At 43.5% G+C, this 20,610-nt stretch overlaps 1 protein-coding gene and 1 pseudogene across 1 annotated transcript in view; one reads left to right on the top strand and one right to left on the bottom strand.

Moving 5' to 3' along the window:
• The window catches only part of LOC126481760 (Down syndrome cell adhesion molecule-like protein Dscam2), a 723,682-nt gene that overhangs the window by 174,471 nt on the left and 528,601 nt on the right, over positions 1-20,610 (bottom strand). Inside the window, exons 10-11 of the mRNA XM_050105715.1 lie at positions 7,171-7,344; positions 6,927-7,077 (exon numbers count right to left, since the gene is read on the bottom strand). Coding sequence (XP_049961672.1) covers positions 6,927-7,077; positions 7,171-7,344 — 325 coding nt within the window. The remainder of the gene's footprint in view (positions 1-6,926; positions 7,078-7,170; positions 7,345-20,610) is intronic.
• On the top strand, positions 2,639-2,756 carry LOC126482710 (5S ribosomal RNA; annotated as a pseudogene).

Genomic DNA, 20,610 nt, shown 5'->3' with positions numbered 1-20,610 from the left:
TGAGTCGTGCATGGCTGTCAAAAATGTTCGTAAGTGGTGTACAGAGTTTGCAGCTGGTCGGACCGAAATTCACGACGAACAAAGGAGCGGGAGACCGTCAATTTCTGAGGAGACAGTGGGTCAAAGTGCTCAGGTCAACCATTTACGCTGACAGGTACTGCGAGACTCTGAAAAAACTCAAACGGGCAATTCAGAACCGGAGAAGAGGAGTGTTGAGCAAGGGCATACACATTCTCTATGACAACGCTCGCCCACACATCGCTCAACAAACCGTTGCTCTCCTGCTACAGTTTCAGTGGAACATAATCACCCACGCACCCTATAGTACTGACTTGGCGCCCAGTGACTATCACCTGTTACATAAGTTAAAAGAACATTTGGCCGGAAAGCGATTCAGCTCGACGACGAAACAGCATGGCGGCGAGCTGGTATGATACGAGCATACAGAAACTGCCACAACGTCTAGAAAAATGCATCGACAGAAATAGAGATTTTTTCGAAAAATACACTACTGGCCATTAAAATTGCTACACCACGAAGATGATGTGCTACAGACAGGAAGAAGATGCTGTGATATGCAAATGATTAGCTTTTCAGAGCATTCACACAAGGTTGGCGCCGGTGGCGACACCTACAACATGCTGACATGAGGAAAGTTTCCAACCGATTTCTCATACACAAACAGCAGTTGACCGGCGTTCCCTGGTGAAACGTTGCTGTGATGCCTCGTGTAAGGAGGAGAAATGCGTACCATCACGTTTCCGACTTTCATAAAGGTCGGATTGTAGCCTACCGCGATTGCGGTTTATCGTATCGCGACATTGCTGCTCGCGTTGGTCGAAATCCAATGACTGTTAGCAGAATATGGAATCGGTGGGTTCAGGAGGGCAATACGGAACGCCGTGCTGGATCCCAAAGGCCTCGTATCACTAGCAGTCGAGATGGCAGGCATCTTATCCGCATGGCTGTAACAGATCGTACAGCCACGTCTCGATCCCTGAGTCAACAGATGGGGACGTTTGCGAGACAACAACCATCTGCACGATCAGTTCGACGACGTTTGCAGCAACATGGATTATCAGCTCGGAGACCATGGCTGCGGTTTCCTTGACGCTGCATCACAGACAGGAGCGCCTGTGATGGTGTACTCAACGCCGAACCTGGGTGCACGAATGGCAAAACGTCATTTTTTCGGATGAATCCAGGTTCCGTTTACGGCATCATGATGGTCGCATCCGTGTTTGGCGACATCGCGGTGAACGCACATTGGAAGCGTATATTCGTCATCACCATACTGGCGTATCACTCGACGTGATGGTATGGGGTGCCACTGGTTACACGTCTCGGTCACGTCTTGTTCGCACTGACGGCACTTTGAACAGTGGACGTTACATTTCAGATGTGTTACGATCCGTGGCTCTACCCTTCATTCGATCCCTGCGAAACCCTACATTTCAGTGGGATAATGCACGACCGTATGTTGCAAGTCCTGTACGGGCCTTTTTGGATACAGAAAATGTTCGGCTGCTGTCCTGGCCAGCACATTCTCCAGATCTCTCACCAATTGAAAACGTCTGGTCAATGGTGGCCGAGCAACAGGCTCGTCACAATACGCCAGTCGCTACTCTTGATGAACCGTGGTATCGTGTTGAAGCTGCATGGCAGCTGTACCTGTACACGCCATCCAAGCTCTGTTTGACTCAATGCCCAGGCGTATCAAGACCGTTATTACGGCAAGAGGTGGTTATTCTGGGTACTGATTTCTCAGGATCTATGCACCCAAATTGCGTGAAAATGTAATCACATGTCAGTTCTAGTTTAATATATTTGTCCAATGAATACCCTTTTATCATCTGCATTTCTTCTTGGTGTAGCGATTTTAATGGCCATTAGTGTAGTTAAATGTTCAAGCTGTAAACTGATGTAAATCATTGTAGAAATAAACAGGTCTATGTACTAATAAAAAATAGGAGACCTTACTTTTGCTATTACCCTCGTGGTTTGCAAAACCCTCGTTCGAGCAACAGTTGAATATTGTTCGCCAGTCTGGGATCCGTACCAGGTAGGGCCGATAGACGAAATAGAAAAGATTCGAAGAAGAGCAGTGCGTTTCGTTACAGGTTCATTTAGCAAGCGCGAAAGCGACTCTGAGACTCTCAGCCAACTACAACAGCAGACGCTTCAAGAGTTGCATTCTGCATCACTGTGTAATTTACCGTTAAATTTCAGAGAACTTACGTTCCTAGGAGATTCAGCCAGTATATTGTTTCCTCCTAAGTATGTCTCGCGAAAAGAGCGTGAAGACAAAATTACAGAGATTCGAACTCTCATGGAGGTCTGCCAGCAATCGTTTTTCCCGCTAACTATTCGCGACTAGAACAGGAAAAGAGGAAAGTGGAGCTGGTACAGGAAGTACCTTCCGCCACACGCAGTCACGTGGCTTATAGAGTATAGACGCAAATGCAGAAGTGAAAAAGGAGGAATATGAGAAAAAAAACGCGGGAATGTGGGCTGAAATCAAGACCCAGGTGCAAGGAAAAGGAATAGTCCACTTGAACTAGCGTGGTGCGGAAATGGCCTATACGAGAAGAAGAATACATACATTTTACAAAAATGGATGTACCTATGTATGTACGGTGCCAACGGCCTTGCCGCAGTAGTAACACCGGTTCCTGTCAGATCACCGAAGTTAAGCGCTGTCGGGCTGGGCTAGCACTTGGATGGGTGACCATCCGGTCTGCCGAGCGCTGTTGGCAAGCGGAGTGCACTCAGCCCTTGTGAGGCAAACTGAGAAGCTACTTGATTGAGAAGTGGCGGCTCCGGTCTCGTAAACTGACATACGGCCGGGAGAGCGGTGTGCTGACCACATGCCCCTCCATATCCGCATCCAGTGACGCCGGTGCTTAAGGATGACACGGCGGCCGGTCGGTAACGATGCGCCCGCCAGGGCCTGTGGAAGGAGATTATTATGAATGTACGAGGTCTGTTCAAAAAATTCCGGAACATTCGTAATTTCGCGCCGGTGGTGTGTTTTAGCGAAATGCGGTTGGCATCCCTGCACACGCCCGTGTTTAATGAGTAACTGCCGGAAGTTTCATTGTTGTATGTCTGTTAGTTACTGTTCAGTGCTGTGCAGAGTAGAACGTCGTGTCTCACAATTTGCGAATTTCGAGATGGCAGAGTTAGTGGACCAACGCTTCTGCATTAAATTTTGCGTGAAACTCAAGAAAACCTTTACAGATGTACGCCAGAAGACGCAGGGAGCCTATGGTGGTGAGTGCTTAAGCCGTATCGATGTTACGAATGGTTCACACGGTTTAAAAATGGCGACCCTCGTTCAGGAGGTGGTAGTGGTGGTGGTTAGTGTTTAACGTCCCGTCGACAACGAGGTCATTAGAGACGGAGGACAAGCTCGGGTTAGGGAAGGATTGGGAAGGAAATCGGCCGTGCCCTTTCAAAGGAACCATCCCGGCATTTGCCTGAAACGATTTAGGGAAATTACGGAAAACCTAAATCAGGATGGCTGAAGATGGGATTGAACCGTCGTCCTCCCGAATGCGAGTCCAGTGTGCTAACCACTGCGCCATCTCGCTCGGTCCGTCAGGAGGTCCTTGGACGTCTACCGACGACAAATTGTGTGTGTCAACAGAAGACTGACTGCCCGATAGATTGCAGAAGAGTGTAACATTTCAGTTGGATCATGTCATGAAATCCTGTGAGAAGAAAGCGGCCTGAAATGTGCCGTGACAATTCATGGCTCTTGCATCACAATAACGCACCCGCACATTCATCTCTGTTGGTGCGTGACTTTTGCACAAAAAACAAATCACTGTGCTCCCTCAACCTCCGTACTCTGCAGGCCTGGCACATTTGCAACGATACACGAGATACAGTTCGCAGGCGGTGCTTCACGCGATCCAGCGTTCCAAGACTCGCTTCCAAAAGTGGAAATGGCGTTGGGATCGTTGTTTCAGTTGTGGAGGAGAATATTTCGAAGGAGACCGTGCACAATAAGGTAAGCGTATAAAATTTTTGTGGACAAAATTGCGGAATTTTTTGAACAGACCTCGTATGTTTGTATGTCTGTATGTATGTTCTACATCTCCTCCTAAAATCGATTTCAACCGAACTCGGTACACATGTCACTTACAGTCTGGGAAGAATTGCTGTGGAGTTATGAGCCATGGGGTAGCCTACTACATGCGAATACCTATACCTTAGTCATCCAGTATTTGAGAATGAAAGCACTTAGTGACATGCAACAAACTTTACGCATTATTTCAAATCTTTACCAGATCGTTTCTTGCTGACAATCCCCACAAAGTGATGAAAGGATAAAAAGTTAATCGCTTACTACATTTTCGCTATTCACGCTGTAAAACTGCGTTATTAAGAACGACGTTTTAATTTACTATTTCTTTACTGTCAACTGTATTCGCGTCACATTTTGCAGACGGTATTCACGTGTGACACTGAACATACCAGAAAAATTATGTCATTGTGCGACTCATAGTTCAGGAGATGTGACACCAGATGAGTGAAAAACTGCCGCACCACGCAAGACGTTTTAATTTATTACTTCTTTGCTATTAAGTCTACTCGCAACACATTTCGCAAACAGTATCCACATATGCTACTGAAAGAAATAGAAAAATATATCATTGTTAAGACACTTAGCTCAGGAGATATGACGTCATAAGCACTGAGATACGGCAAAACTGCTGCATCATGTATGACGTTTAAATTTATTACTTCTTTACTACGAAATCTATTCCTGACACTTTTCGCAGACAGTAGGCACATATACCACTGGATGTACTTGCAAAATTATGTCACTGTACAGCACATAGTGCAGGAGATACAATCTCATAAACATTGAGCTGTGTGAAAATGAAACTGCATAACGAAATTCGCTGGAGATACAGGTGAAAATGTGCACAAATACAAGTGAAACATATGTAAAATATTTTGGACATGTGTAAACTGGCAAAAAGCTCATAGTAAACCCCTGGAACCATTACAACCAAATTTGATACACCGTAGTATATGGAAAGAAATCCGAGTACCATGAGGTAAGAACCACCAGCGTCCTAATGGAGTGAGCGTGATAATATGGTGAAAGAAGGGGGGAGGAGGAGAAAGACGGCTAGGGGGAGGGGGAGGCGGACAGAGAGAGGGGGAGGGGAGAGAAGAAGTGGTGGACAGAGAAAAGAAAGAGGAGGAAATGGATAGAGACAGGGAGAGGAAGAGATAGGCAGACAGAGAGGAAGGAAGAGAGGAGACAGGAGGAGGAGGAAACGGATTGAGAAAAGAGAGAGGAGGAGATGAACAGGGAGAGGGGGAGGGGGAGATTGATAGAGAGGGAAGGAGGAGGCGATGAACAAAGAGAAGGGGGGGGGACGAAATGGACAGAGAGGGAGAGGAGATGGACAGAAGGGGAAGGAGCAGATGGATAGAAGGGCAGGAGCAGATGGACAGAGAGAGGAGCAGGAGATGGACAGAGAGAGAGGGGGGCGGGAGCAGAGAGAGAAGGGTGGAGGAGATGGAGAGAAAGAGGGGTGGAGGAAATTTACAGAGAGAGGTGAAGGACGAGATGGACAGAGATAGAGGTGGAAGGAGGAGATGGACTATTACATACCCAGCCAACTTCTGGTACTCGGCTAGTATGGAATAAATTAACACTGGTTTGATTCAGACTGCCGCTTATTTCCTTCAACGTTGCCGAATTTTTCGAAACATGTTTGTATTCAGTATGGCGTAAATCGTCCAAAACATTTGCACACACTATATAAATTAATATTTCTGTTGTTTATGATGCACTTGGTCGCCGCAGTCCCTGTAGAAAACTATTACAAGCTGCAAGCGGCGCACCGCGGGGGAGAGCGAGCTAGCGCGGGCGCCCGTGGAGTGCGCTTTCTCAGGCCGCGCCGTAAGATTCGTTTGATGCAGCTCTCCAGTTTTGTTTGTACTGTACGTCACGTTCTTTGGAAACATTTTTGCTCGTTGACTCGCTGCAGGACGTCTTCGTTCCTTACTCAGTCTGAGGCAAAATAGATTATCAAGAGCGTGTTAGCTGATATCGGTAACTAGAAAGATTCACATGGAGACTTAATGATATCGCTTTTCAATCACAGAGCACAAAATTATAAAATGAAACAAAGCAGACGCAGCGAAAGATCTACTATTAGCATCACTACCTCTGCTTTACCTCCAGATTTGTCCCAGTCATCACAATATCAATTTGTATTCCCCTACAAAACAAAACTCGCGAGTTTCTGTTTAGTTAGCTTACTAGTCAAGGAAGGAAGAATAGTCTAATCGAGACCGTTGGTGACAGAACACTAGAGCAATTGTACAAGTTAATTATTGAATGAAATGAAGAGTTTCTGCTCAAAATTGGCGAAGAAAGGAACGCATGGAAAACACCGACAAGAAGAAGGGGGTAGGATGATAGGGACATGTGTTAAGACGTCAGTGAATAACTTCCATAATACCAGAGGGAGCTATAGAGACTATAAAAACTGCAGGGGAAGACAGAGATTGGAATACATCCAGCAAGTAATTGAAGACGCGGGGTGCAAGTCCAAATTTGAGTTGAAGAGGTTGGCACGGGAGAGGAATTGATAGCGGTCCTCTCCTCTCTGATAACTCAGAAAAAAATTCCAAGACCATGAGGTGCCGTCTCGTATCAATGCTGGGCATCATTTCTGAATGGAATCAGAGGTTAATCATTTAGACCTTATGATGAGGACCTCCACAAAGTTTGATAAATATCCGACTAGTGCTTCATGGTGCAACAATCTAAATTACCGTTAGTATATACAACGAGACACGTTTGAGCAATTGCTCAGCGTTTATGTATCCGGCTCCTGAAGCGCAGCATGGGTATTAAATAGTGCCAGGTACAAAACGTTATCGCGTGTTACCTGTAGTTGGTCGCAGGGGTAAGCTTGAGCTTGCCGCCACGCAGCCACGCCACGTTGATGGGTTTATCTCCGTTGACGTTGCACTGCAGAACAGCCGTGTCCCCCTTTTTCACCGTCACCACACTAGCTGGCGCCGAAAAATATGGCGAAGCTGCAACAGTCAATTTCATCTGCGGCGTTACGAGCCTTAATTGGGTTTGCGTGACTCAGTAATAGAGGGATAAAAGTGGTGTAGTGAACTTACAGTTGACTTTGACTTGTATGACTTTTCCGATGCCAGTGCCAATGCCGTTGGTGGCCTGGCACAAGTAGAAGCCCTCCTTGTCCTCCTTCACGTTCTGCAGCAGCAGAGAGCCGTTGTTTAACAGTTTGACGTAAGGCTTCTCTCGTATCTCTTCGTATTCTCCCGACTTACTGCCTGCGGAAATACGAGGCGGTAGACTGGGTTCAGTATTGTCAGTGGAACAGTTCGTGCAACAAGATACATACTGCTTCAGGAACAGGCAAAACATTATGAACAACAGTAAAATCTCTATTACAAAAAATGATGAAGCAGTTTTTAAAATGAAAACTACATTACTCTGCCAAAATAAAAAGACGGGATAAAGAGTAAATAAATATGGCGTATTAGCGACATTTCAAAGGAATATATACTAAAATGCATTATGTAAAGTAACTCTGAAGTCGTATCATATTCAAAACATTTTGTACATAAAAAGAATGTACTTCATAACAGACGCAATTGGGGTATAGAATCTCGTTCTTTAAAAACGTGTATTGTAAGTACTTAGATATCATGACATAGTGAAATATTGTGAAACACGAGACAGTCAAAAGAAATAGTACCTGAGATCGATAAGTGAACGCGCCACTGTTGGTAATTATCAGAAAACATGTTTGTACTGAATCTGTTTCAGGAATCACCGAAGTAATACTGTGAACAAAGAACAGTGATTTTATGCACATGGCATGTGCATTTACATAATTTGTCGACAGAGTTTGTCTGGAATGAACATACTGTTCCAGAATAATAATCTGTGAAATATCTAGAAATTAAAAGGCGAGTAAACTTTATTAGTTATGAGACGCGTTAACGGTACGCTTTGCGTTAATTGTCCTTGTGACTTTTTAGCCACAACGCGAACTTGCGCTATTAACTGTAGAACATTCCAGAACAATATCTTGTGTAACAACTTTTTTTAGCATTTCCTCACTTCCCTGTTGCAAATCTGGTCCTTATGTGTGGCATTTACGATTTCAGAGTTAATTGTGCACATGCTTTGACGCTGCAGCATCGCTAAAACTAATTTTTCAGCATTTTTTAATTTAATATAATGTTACATCTATATCCAGGTACGGTAGAATTTCGATCTCCACGACGAACCAAGTCGCTACATTCCTATCTAAACAACGAAATCAAATATGTTTCCAGCAAGTTTCTTAACTTAAAAATGAAATGTTTTGTAATGTCAACTACAAATCGTTATTCAATGAATTTAAATATTGACAATGAGCAAAGCGCACTCATTGTCAGTTGTACATCGAAAACAGCGTGCATGTTATCCGCCCCCGGTAACTGAGTGATGCCGGAACGGTACCTCAGCGTGTTCGGTCAGAGAGCTGGTTGGCCTCTGTAACAAAAAACTGAGTGGAAGGATCAACAAACGAACTTGACCGGACGTCATGTGACGTCCGCAACGACCAAACACAACGATCAAAAACGAACAAAATGAAAAGAAAGTGGTCAGCGCGACAGAATGTTAACGCTAAGGGCCCGGGTTCGATTCCCGGCTGGGTCGGAGAGTTTCTCCGCTCAGAGACTGGGTATTGTCTTGTTCTGATCATCGTCATTTCATCCCCATCGACGCGCAAGTCGCCGAAATGACGTCAAATCGAAAGACTTGCACCCGGCGAACGGTGTACCCCTGGGAGGCCCTAGTCACACGACATTTTCATTTAGCGTGCATGTTTAAAATTATTTTTGGTTTCGTTCAGGTAGTAATAGTATAAGACATATTGTACTAAGGTAATAGAGCTATGTAATGTAACTACATTTTAATCGAAATTACTTACAAACAATAAGTTTGTGTTACGAACATTGCATCTCTTAATCATAACCACTCGTTAAGTCTACAGCACGCAGTAAGTAATCGGCCGCTTCTCGTTTGAATGTTTCATGATCGCCACTTACTGTTTTCGGGACGACCGAGGATGTCACAGGATCATAAAACTGGTTTTCTCTTTGTATCACATGTGTTATATAGTGGTACATTATGTCAAATAAGTCTGTGCCAAGCGCATCATATCAGTAGACTCATGTATCGAACGGTGCAAAATAACATTTACTTATTTATTTGTTTTTTGGCTTTGGGCAGCACAAAATAACAATGTAAGTGATAAAGCCGAACTATGACAAAGACAGCGTATCGCCGAAAAAGTCGCCGAGTGCGATCCTTCTGCGAGCGTAAATAGGTGAGTCGGAAATGTTGCTCGCAGTTGGCTACGAAACTTCAGGAAGAAGAAGTTTCACAGATCTTGACTCACCTCGGAAAATGTTTCCCGCAGTTGGCAACGAAACTTCAGGAAGAAGAAGTTTCACCGATCGACCGCGGCCTCTCAGCCCGGAAGTTTTAACTAATGAGGATTTGCTTTATTCAAAATTTTACGTTATTCGCTCCATGACGTGCGAGACATAGCCACTGGGTTCTTACGTGGCTTAAAACCTCTTGTCAATCAACGTCCAGTCAAGCAAGAAGTCTATTTTTCTTGAGCCACCTTTTTAGTAGGTCGATAAAATACAATGTATACTTGAATAATGAAGGTTTGCACATCAATTCTAAGAGCACTGCCTGCTTTTTAGTATTATTCAGTTCCATGGTGCAGCAATAAAGTTAGAATTTTCTTTGCGTAATCAGAAGTATACACTTCTACTCTATCCTCAACTTACAGACACGTTGTCGACACAAAAACTGGTGATGTTGATGAGTTATATACGAGTAGGTTGAGTTCACTTGATTCCTTCCGCAGTTGAGTCTGGAGAGCATTATAATCTTCACCCTTGTTAAATCATAAGAAAACCTTACACCTTTCATTGTTAAACTAAGATTCCGATTTCAACTTACTGTGTTTCTTTTTCAGCATTGGCATTTCATTGGACGAAGTTTGCAAGGTACTTAGGAACCGCATATTGCCGGTATATGAATTTCAGTCACTTGTTCGTCAATAGTTATTGACACTGTTACCTTGCGATGTTTACAACAATACATTCCGGGCCAGAAATATTTACATAGGCCGTAGTATTGTCACGACATGGAGAAAAGCAAGCTACGAGAAGTGAGTGTGGTGACTTTTCCGTTTTGTACTCCAAAGGTAAAACAGTTAGCAAGAAAAAAAGAAATCACCGAGTTTTAAGTAAGCGAAATGCTTCCAAAACTTTACCTCGTGAAAAGGTACAGGAATCTTACCTCTTCTAGAATTTTTTAAATGGCTTAATTTCTGCCTGCGACTGTAGTATTTATTCTACATCTACATGTACACCAGTACTTCGTAAGCCACCTGACGGTGTATGACGGTACACTGGGCTCGCATTCGGAAGGACGAAGGTTCAAACCCACTTTCGGCCATTCTGATTTAGGTTTTCTGTGATTTTCCTAACTAGCTTCAGGCAAATGCCTGGATGGTTCCTGTGAAAGGGCACGGTCGCCTTCCTTCCCCATCCTTCCGTAATCCGATGAGACCAATGACCTCATTGTTTTCGTCCCCTCCCTCCACCGAATCAACTAGTGTGGGAATAACGATTACCAGTAAGCTTCTGTAGTCTCGAATTTTCTCGTCGAGATCATTTCGTGAAATGTATCTGGGAACAAGTAATATATTGTCAGCATTTTCTTGGGAAGTACTCTCTAGAAATTTCAGTAGTAAAGCTGTCTCTTATGCACAATGCTTCCAGCCGCGCGGGATTAGCCGAGCGGTCTGGGGCGCTGCAGTCCTGGACTGTGCGGCTGTTCCCGGCGGAGGTTCGAGACCTCCCTCGGGCATGGGTGTGTGTGTTTGTGCTTAGAATAACTTAGGTTAAGCAGTGTGTAGGCTTAGGGACTGATAACCTTTGCAGTTAAGTCCCATAAGATTTCACACACATTTGAACATTTTTGATCAACGCTTCCTTGTAGCATCTTCTCTGCCTCCTCTATCAGTCCTGCCTGGTAAGGATCGCAGATTGATGAACAATACTCAAGAATCGCTCGAACGAGCGCCTTGTAAGCCACTTCTTTCGCGAATGAGTTACATTTCCTTAAGATTCTTCCTGTGAATCTCAGTCTGGCATCTGCTTTTCCTACGATTTGTTTTATGTTGTCATTCCATTTGAAGTCAGTTTTCAGCAATTTGTCATCAATAGTACAGTTGTACAGTAGTGGGTTTGTTTCCCTGTGTATGTACGATATGTTACAATCATTTACGTTCAGGATGAACTGTCAGAGACTGCATCATTCATCAATACTCTGTAGGTTAATCTGCAAATCGATACTATCTTCTGGCGTTGCTATTTTGTTACAGACAATCGCATCATGTGCGAACAGTCTTAAAGAGCTTTCGACGCTATCTACTAGATCATTTATATACATTCCAAACAGTAACGTTCCTATCACACTTCCTTTGGATATTCCGGTAATGACCTTTATTACTATACGCACTATTGCTGTTTCGACCTTAGGTCATCTTCAAGATCTCACATATGCTCGAAACACAGCAGTAGTCAACATTAATAAAAGGAACAAAAATGATGTGAGCCTCTATCAGTCTTTGTCACGTATATCATCGGTTTGTGACGGACGGGATGAAAACTCACGAAACTGTATTTGTGTTTACTGCACACGTCAGTAGTGATCACTGCACTGGTAAAATAAAAGCAGATGTTGGATTACAGTTTTGAATATATCGCGAAAGCAGTTTTCCCAAGAGTAGGTGAGATCAGTGCCAATATAAAAGACCTTATACCAGTTTACAACCTGGGGGATAACGCTTAGTTTTTTGGACACAGGTGATTCACACATAAGTTTGATGTACCTCTTCAAAACGCACGTCCCTTGGTGGCAGACGTTTGCAGCTCTTTAATGGAAGGGCTAAAATAATTAAGGTAGTTAGAGATAAAAGAAAACGTTGATTGTTAACATTTTATTGTGGTTTACGTGAGCAGTGAGAAAACTATGAACTTCATAAGTACGATTCATCTACGATCAGAGTTACGGTATGTAAAAAGTAATATTTACAAAGATCATAATCAAAAACGGACTGCTGGCAAGTTGTTGACCATGAACGCAGAAACAAAGTGGTGAAGTTTAAAAAAGTTTAGAAGTCTTGCGAACCTCTGTAGAATACAATTATGGCTGAGTGACGAAAATCTTCTTCTAGTACGACGATAGCAACGAGAATATCCTTTCTCAGATTTCAGTTTTCGTGTATACATCAACCAGAACCCCACCGACAAACTTTCAGAGGTGGTTGTGTGGACCAAAACAAGAAAAATATATGTACTAAACATGGTTTTTAAAATGCATATCTTAAGAGCAACGAGAACTTGTTGATCGTCACTACTGAACAAGTGTTCATAGCTCTTAAGGCATGCATTTTAGAGGTCATGTTTACTAGACATATTTGTCTTGTTTTGATTCGCACTAACACCTCTGAAAGTTTGTCGGTGAAGTTTCGGTTCACTCTACATATTACTTTCTATGTTCCATAGCTCTGTTAGACGTTACGAACTGCATTTACGAAATTTTTTTCGTTTGCGGACTTCTGTATTCCTATCAGGGCCGGGTCGAGAGCCGGCCGGAGTGGCCGTGGGATTCTAGGCGCTACAGTCTGGAGCCGAGCGACCGCTACGGTCGCAGGTTCGAATCCTGCCTCGGGCATGGATGTGTGTGATGTCCTTAGGTTAGTTAGGTTTAATTAGTTCTAAGTTCTAGGCGACTGATGACCTCAGAAGTCAAGTCGCATAGTGCTCAGAGCCATTTGAACCGGGTCGAGAATATTTTACACACAAGCGACATATCGTTTGTCCTCCACCGCTTTCTTATTTCCCGCCCTCCCTCATACGTTAGTTGCCGTTCCTTGAGCTCTTGATAAGATCTTTAAAAATAAACATAAATACAATGAGCATGGAGATCGTTTGTTCTCGCTATTAATAATGAGACACCTTTCCTACAATTTTTGTACTAGAGGTGTCTCTGACGCCCTCTTAGCTTGGCGCCCCAAGTACTCACATATGTAGTTTGGGGGCGTCAACCGGCGCTGATTCTTGTAGATAAACTGGTTGATTGCCTATACTTGCGCCAAATTTCGAAATAAAAGTAACATTGTTTCGCGTGTCTTTGTACAGCAGCGCTGTCGGCGTGAAAAATGCTAAGAGTTTTACTAGACTGCCTCTTAATTTACACATTCAGATAGTGTACAGACAATATTATATGAAATATTATCCGTTTTGGTGTAAGCGGGATTTTACGTGTCTCGATAAGATTTAATCAGGAGTCAGGATTTTAGTAGGTTCAAATGGCTCTGAGCACTATGGGACTTAACATATGAGGTCATCAGTCCCCTAGAACTTAGAACTACTTAAACCTAACTCACCTAAGGACATCACATACATCCATGCCCAAGGCAGGATTCGAACCTGCGACTGTAGCAGTCGCGCGGTTCCGGACTGAAGCGCCTAGAACCGCTTGGCCACCGCGGCCGGCATTTTAGTAGGGACATTCGAACAAGCCCACCAAAACCGAGTTGCCTGGCAAGCCTGATTGGAATGTCTTGTGAATTTCAAAAGTAGCTACAACTGAAGCAACATTATCCACTTCGACAAATTATCCAGTATACCCACAGACGAATGTGTGAATAAAGTTAGACAGTGGTAGTACACAGTGAATTTATTGTAGCTGAGTTAAGCCAGGGGACTGGTCTGGTGCAGCTCTCGAAGCTAGTCTATCCTGTGCAAGTGCAAATACACGATTATTAATAGGAGATTTTTGCAATTTCTCCAAGCTGCAGAGCACCAAATGTACAAGATATCATGAACAACTGTCTTCATCTCTGTATAATTACTGTTGTTTATGTTCATCTGAACCTGCTTATTGCAGTCAAGCCGTGGTTACACTCTGCAATTCTTACCCACGACGCTTCCCTACTTTAGCAAATTAACGACTCCTTCATGCCACAGGACGCGTGCTATCAACTGACCCTTTCTGTCAGCCAAACTATACAATAAATTTATTTTCTCCCCACTTCGATTCATTAACCCCTCATTCGTTATTTGATCTACCCATCTAATCTTCAGCATTCTCCTGTAGCATCATTTCTGAAAAGCTTCTATTCCCTTGTCGTATGAACGATTTATCATCCACGTTTCACTTCGTACAAGGCTACAGTACAGACAATTACCTCTTGAAAAGAGTTCCTAACTTTTAAGTTTATATTCGATAATAATAAACTTCTCTTTTTCAGAATTATTTTTTGCCGGTGTGCGTTTTTACTAATTGGTTGATCCGGGATAGGGGACCAAACAGCGAGGTCATCGGTCCCATCAGATTAGGGAAGGATGGGCAAGGAAGTTAGCTGTGCCCTTTCGAAGGAACCATTCCGGCATTTTCCTGAAGCGATTTAGGGAAATCACCGAAAAAAGATCAGAACGCCCGGACGCGGGTTTGAACCATCGTCCTCCCGAATGCAAGTCCAGTGTGGCTAACCGCTGCGCCACTTCGCTCGGTGATCATTAGTCATTTTGCTGCCCAGATAACAAAATTCATTTGTTAATATTAGTCTCTCGTTTCCCAACATAATTCCCTCGGCATCGCCTGTTTTAATTAGATCATAATCAATTATACCCGTGATACTTTTGTTGATGTGAATCCTTTAACTTCTTGAGACTCTTCCGATTCCATTCAACTACTCTTGTAAGTCCTTTGCCGTCTCTGAGAGAATTACAATGTTATCAGCTAACGTCAAAGCTTTGAATCTTCTACCTGAACTTTAATTCCTTTTCCAAACTTATATCTGATTTCCTTTACTGACTGCTACATGTACAGAATGAATAACATCGGGGATAGGCTAGAAGCCTGTCTCACTCCCTTCTGAATGACTCTTTCCCCTGCATGTTCCTCGAGTCTCACAACTGCGATCTGGCTTCTGTAGATAACTTTTCACTCCCTGTGTTTTATCCTTGCTATCTTCAGAATCTGAAAGAATGTATTCCAGTCAAATTAGTCAAAAGCTTTCTCCAAATTAAAAAAATGCTCTATAAGCAGCTTTGCCTTTCTATAGTCTTATCTTGTAAGATAAGTCGTAGAGTATTAAATGATTGATTGCATATTGTTGTTTGCAATCAATCATTTAATAATATATTTGTAATTCGTTTATTATATTAATTAATAGTTTGTGTGCAATTTTACCCTGTAGATGCCATACGCTAAATAAATAAATAAAGTCGTAGAGTCAGCGTTACCTCACGTGTTCCTAAATTTCTCCGAAATCTAACCTTCCCCGAGCTCGACTTCTAGTTTTTCCAAACTTCTGTATACTGTTAGTAACAGTGTTTTGAAACCATGACTTACTAAACTCATAGTTCTGTCATTTTCACACCTGTCAGCAACTACCTTCTTTGGAATTGGAATTAGCCGTATTATATTCCTCTTGAAACCAGAGGGTATTATGCCTGTCTTATATATTTTACACGCCAGATGAAATAGTTTTCTCATTAGATGGTCCTCCAAAGGATCTTAATAATTCTTATATAAATGACGTATGCTTCAGGTTTCGAAAATGGTTCAAATGCCTCTGAGCATTATGGGACTAAGCATCTGAGGTCATCAGTCCCCTAGACTTAGAACTACTTAAACCTAACTAGCCTAAAGACATCAAACACATCCATGCCCGAGGCAGGATTCGAACCTGTGACCGTAGCAGCAGCGCGGTTCCGGACTGAAGCGTCTAGAACCGCTCGGCCACAACGGCCGGCTGTCAGGTTTCGACCGAGAGCTTTGGGTGCCCTGTTAAATTCTTCTCGCGGTATCATATTTATCATCTCATCTTCGTCTACTGCTCCCTCTTTCTTTTTTTATAATGAATTTACAGAGCAGAAATGCGTACGGCATGTATCGAAATTAACGTCAGCGCCTTTCATAGACACACTCATTACAGTAACGCATTTATTAGCTCGCATTAGAAGATCAAACACATAGTAACTATAACCTGCAGGAGATGAGCTGGGAATGTGAAAATTAGTGATAGCCTACAAATATATCCTCCTCTGCATGAAAGATGACAATATACAAGCGTCAAAGCTCCACAAAGCTCCAGAGAAAAACAAGGTATGACTAGTTTTGTAGGTATACAGGTACTGGATCCACTATGGCATGGCCGGCCGGAGTGGCCGAGCGGTTCTAGGCGCTACAGTCTGGAGCCGGGCGACCGCTACGGTCGCAGGTTCGAATCCTGCCTCGGGTGTGGATGTGTGTGATGTCCTTAGGTTAGTTAGGTTTAAGTAGTTCTAAGTTCTAGGCGACTGATGACCTCAGAAGTTAAGTCGCATAGTGCTCAGAGCCATTTGAACCATTTGAACCATTTGAACCACTATGGCATGTAGCCCACTTTGCTATTCTGACAAACTAGAAATATCTTAGAAGTGAACGTTCAGATATTCAAGGCGGATTTTTGCGTTCTCGCCCACCTGACTCCGGTACGGTGGAACGGTTCAGAATTGTTCACTAATTTCTCTTGCATCCAAGGCAGCAACTGCCGGCCGCTGTGGCAGAGCGGTTCTAGGCGCTTCAGTCTGGAACCGCGCTGCTGCTACGGTCGCAGGTTTGAATCCTGCCTCGGGCATGGATGTGTGTGATGTACTTAGGTTAGTTAGGTTTAAGTAGTCCTAAGTCTAGGGGACTGATGATATGTTAAGTCAAAAAAGTGGCTCTGAGCACTATGGGACCTAACTTCTGAGGTCATCAGTAACCTAGAACTTAGAACTACTTAAACCTAATTAACATAAGGACATCACACACATCCATGCCCGAGGCAGGATTCGAGACTGCGACCATAGCGGTCGCGCGGTTCCAGACTGAAGCGCCTAGATGTTAAGACCCATAGTGGTTAGAGCCATTTGAACCAAGGCAGCAACTGTAATTAACCATTGCAGCTGCAAACAAAGAAGTAGGCAAAAACGGGGCAGGAACGTGTAATATGAAGGTTTCGATCTTAGCTTAAACGAACGACGCTGTAGTAGAATGACGTAACAATCTCTGACTGATGTTGATTACAAGCGCTGTAGCCTATGGTGCTCTAGAAATATTGTTATTCTAAGCCTGCACAGTGTTAGTTTTCACTTTCCGATGTATTTCTGTAAACTGCAGAGTGAATACGAACGTATCCCAAATGAATATATATGAAATATAATGGAAAACTCTTAATGGTGAATGAGCTATGTGTAATTATGACGGTAATGCTATTGTTATTTGTACACTGTAGCCTGAATCGTGTTTTGATGATTTTAGATATTCAGGTCTTACGCAATAGTAAATGAATATATATTGGTGGGAAATAGAAAACAAGCACGAATTAACTTCCAGAAGTCTGATTATGACAAATCACACAAGAGTGTTGAAAATATGTTGTCACCAGTAGATAATTTTTTAAATTTTGATTATTAATTACTAATAAGCCCTTTAGGACTATGAAAAGTTTTTACGGGTGGGAATTTGCCTTAATTATTGCCCATGTTTCTTTCATTGTCTTCCTGTGGGCTTCCATTCTCTCTTCAGACCATGTTCTCCCAGTCTTCTTCTTCGGTTTACTTCTTAGTAAACTTGCCATTTGTGAATTTTGGACTGAAGATTTCGCCGTTTTGGACATCTTCTGGAGTAATTCCTGCCGATTTCAGATCAGCTTTGATATCGCTAATTCCGCCGTGTCGGTTTTCGCTTTACTCCTGTTGTTAATGAAATCGAATATTTGTTTTGTAAGTCTGCCTGGATCCATTCTTTTAATGTGGTACATTGTTATTGCCAAACCTATACCATGTTGGTGCACTTATTAACACAGACAAATCAGTTGAAACCAGCCTTATAATGAACTCTACAATCTATTCCAAGTCAAAAGATTCGTATTGGAAAAATAAAAATGTGTTCGTTGATAAACCTTGCTTAGCGCTAAAAATGATTCGGGACGTTCAGCTGACAGCAATGTATAGTAGGAAGGCAGAAAAGTTAAGGTTTAACGATCCGTCGTCGGCAATGTCGTTGCCCGTACTGTCCTGACCTATTTCGATACTGAGGGTGTTTGACTGTTGTACTAACCAACACGTTCTCAACATCCCTCGCTCACTGAAAATATCGAGACAGGCATTGCCGAGAGACTGACGCGCCACCATTCATCAGACACATCGATGAACTCTGACACAGAGTTGAACCAACATGGAGTGACGTACAAGCATAGGGCCCTGTATGTCAAATTCACTGTTTGCTGTCCACGTGTTTGGCAAACAAACGAGAATTGCAGCAACCAAGTTTGTTTGATTTCATCTCACTTTCGAGCAGCTGTCACCCTGTGGATGTCATGCCCCAAAGCATTTTGACACTAGTGGACGATGTACGAGGAGCAATGCAAGACGCTAAATTCGAAGACTGCTCCAGTTGCTACATGTCACAGATAACAATAAGGCAAGCAACTGCCTACAGTATGACAAAGTCATGCTTAAACGTTCAAACCTGTACGTTAAACTGTGCACTTACAAATTTTCTCGAGGCGCACATTGCCACATAATTTGATAAACATCAGAAGTCTGACAAATTGTTTGATCACCTAAAGTTGCCTTATCTGTGAATCAGACTCAGAACGACCCTATGCCCAGCCCTGTTACGTTCGTTACTGCTGACAGAGTTGGCAGCTCAATGTAGTAAATTTCGCACCCTGTCTCCATCCGCCCTCCCGCTCCACCCCTCCTCCACCCCCCCCCCCCCCCCCCATCGCGCTCCCCCACATCACCTACAAACTTACTCATGTGTGCTTCCTACTACTGTATACGCGCTACAAGTAAAAAGTTGTTAATTGCTATCTATCCAGGTCTTGGAGTTTTAATGAGGAATAGTCTACTTCGGCAACCTACTGCCTATCGGAAAGCGCACTGTGTCTCACAAGAGGATCCTCCATACTGTAAATCACGGCATTTGGTTCAAATGGCTCTGAGCACCATGGGACTTAAATTCTAAGGTCATCAGTCCCGTAGAACTTAGAACTACTTAAACCTAACTAACCTAAGGACATCACACACATCCACGCCCGAGGCAGGATTCGAACCTGCGACCGTAGCGGTCGCGCGGTTCCAGACTGTAGCGCCTATAACCGCTCGGCCACCTCGGCCGGCCCCACGAATTTTGATGCGCTTCAAATATGTTGTAGAGGCACTTACCCTGAGTATCTGGCTATCCGGTTTCTTAGCGACGGGCCTTGGTTTTTGAGAAGTTCGATTTTGAAGTTCATTGCACGATATCTATACCCGTAACATTAGTTGTATTTCGAGCAAGGCAACGTAACGTCCGCCTCCGTAGCGTAGCGATAGCGTCGCCGACTATCACGCAAGGGGGCCTGGGTTCGATTCCCGGCAGGGGAGTGGGTGTTGCGTGTCCTTCATCACCATTTGGAGGGCGACAGTTCAATCCCGCTCCCGCCCATCCTGATTTAGGTTTTCCGTGATTTCCCTAAATCGCTCCAGGCAAATGCCGGGATGGTTCCTTTGAAAGGGCACGGCCGACTTCCAGCCCCATCCTTCCCTAATCTGATGAGACCAATGACCTCGCTGTCTGGTCTCCTCCCCCCCAAACAACCCAACCCAACCCACCCCGTTCCTCTCCCTCTCTCTCCCCCTCTATTATATATCTCTCTCTCTTTCCCAAATCTCTCTTTCTGTCTCTCCCTCCCAAATCCCTCCTTCTCTCTCTTGCCGGCACGGTAGCTCAACGTGTTCGGTCAGAGAGCCGGTTGGCCTCTGTAATAAAAAGACTGAGTGGAAGGATGAACCACCGGACTTGAACAGGATGTCTTGCGACGTCCACAACGACCAAACACAACGATCAATAACGAACAAAATGAGAAAAAAAATAGCGCAGCGGTAAAGGTTCACATCTACCACGCTGGAGGTGCCGTGTTAAAATCCTCCTCGTGCACTTTTTTTCCAAAATCGACCGAATTCTTCAATTTTATTTCAAAGAATATCAGCACAGTGTAAGGGTGCGAAATTATAAAGATATATTCAGTCACTAATTTTTCTGTCATAAAATAATACAAAATCTTATTTTTCATCGTCTTGATGTGCCAGAACAATATTGTGGGTGATACTTATCACAGATACAACCGAAGCACAAATTTTCGCAGCACCACGCGCATTTTATGAAAGCAACCGTCTTGCACGTGCACGGTTTCTTCATGAGCGCGATACCGGGAAACACAATTCTTTTGCATTCAAAAATATTTCACTTTCAACCGCTTATTTCGATGCGAACCATGTATATCTAACCATGCTTTCAAAATTAGGTGCACTGAATTGATGTAGGAATAGCGAATGCAATTTTATCGAATCTTCCCTAGAAGCGATCTGTCTACTGTCTTTCATCAAGTCGGCAGCATACTGAACAATTTTCGTGCAGATTGT

This window comes from Schistocerca serialis, chromosome 5 (assembly GCF_023864345.2).
Source record: "Schistocerca serialis cubense isolate TAMUIC-IGC-003099 chromosome 5, iqSchSeri2.2, whole genome shotgun sequence".
NCBI lineage: Eukaryota > Metazoa > Arthropoda > Insecta > Orthoptera > Acrididae > Schistocerca > Schistocerca serialis.
This window is presented reverse-complemented; position numbering and strand designations above follow the sequence as displayed.